The sequence below is a fragment of the Myotis lucifugus genome, unplaced genomic scaffold (genome assembly GCF_000147115.1).
Source record: "Myotis lucifugus unplaced genomic scaffold, Myoluc2.0 scaffold_60, whole genome shotgun sequence".
NCBI lineage: Eukaryota > Metazoa > Chordata > Mammalia > Chiroptera > Vespertilionidae > Myotis > Myotis lucifugus.
The window spans coordinates 998,671-999,776 of NW_005871108.1; the positions used below are offsets into that span (position 1 = coordinate 998,671).

The 1,106-nt window shown below is 59.6% G+C and overlaps 1 protein-coding gene across 1 annotated transcript; it reads left to right on the top strand.

Annotated features, from left to right (window-relative positions):
- Nucleotides 1–872, top strand: TMEM74B (transmembrane protein 74B). Its single transcript, XM_023754319.1, has one exon. The coding sequence runs from the start codon at nucleotides 34–36 to the stop codon at nucleotides 730–732; it is 699 nt and encodes a 232-aa protein (XP_023610087.1). The 5' UTR covers nucleotides 1–33; the 3' UTR covers nucleotides 733–872.
- Nucleotides 873–1,106: the final 234 nt, after the last annotated feature.

Genomic DNA, 1,106 nt, shown 5'->3' on the forward strand with positions numbered 1-1,106 from the left:
GGGCTAAGGGATGAGCTGGGGCCCTCCTTCCCAATGGCATCTCCCCCTGGTCTGGAACTGAAGACACTGAGCAGTGGTCCCCAGACCCCAAGGAGACCGGCTCCTCTAGGCCTCGTGGCCCCATCCAGGCAGGGTGTGGAGAACGCCTGCTTCTCCTCGGAGGAGCATGAGACCCATTTCCAGAACCCTGGGGACATCAGACTCGGCAGCTCCCCCAGCCCTCCCGGGGGTGTACCCTCAAGGCCCCGATCCCAGCGGGATGACCTGTCCCTGCATTCAGAAGAAGGGCCAGGCCTGGAGCCCGTGAGCCGCCCAGTGGATTATGGCTTTGCTTCTGCTCTGGTTTTCCTGGTGAGTGGGATCCTCCTGGTGGTGACAGCGTATGCCATTCCCCGTGAGGCCCATGTCAACCCGGACTCGGTGACAGCGCGGGAGATGGAGCGACTAGAGATGTACTACGCCCGCCTGGGCTCCCACCTGGACAAGTGCATTATCGCGGGGCTGGGGCTGCTCACAGTGGGCGGCATGCTCTTGTCCGTGCTGCTGATGACCTCCCTGTGCAAGGGCGAGCTCTACCGCCGGCCGACCTTCGTCCCCTACAGGGGCTCCAGGAAGACCTATGGCTCCATTAACCTGCGCATGAGACAGCTCAGTGGGGATGGGGGCCAGGGCCTGGTGGAAAACGAAGTTGTCCAGGTCTCAGAGACCAGCCGTACCCTCCAGGGGTCTTAATTAGGAGCTCCCCTGATCTGAAACCCAAGGCTACAAGCCCCCCAAGGCCTTGGGTTTTAGACTGAGCTCCACACAGGGGCCTGGGGCAGGAGTCTTGGGTGCTGGAAGGGGAGGCCAGGGCCGGGCTCAGGCTCCCCTGCGGAGGGTGGCCCCCTGATCTGTTTTGTAGCTTGAGGTTTTGTATAAGTTTTGTTCGGAGATGGCTTCTGCTGCTAAAAATACAGAAGTTCAGAAACTGCTGCCCTTGGAGGATGAGGTTTCTTGGCATTTCTGACCATTGAGAGCAGTTTGAAAGGCTGCCCATCCTGTTCCTCATGCCTTGGGAAATTCCAGAATCTCTGTATACAGTCTTCATCAGCAAAGTGTGGGTGCTG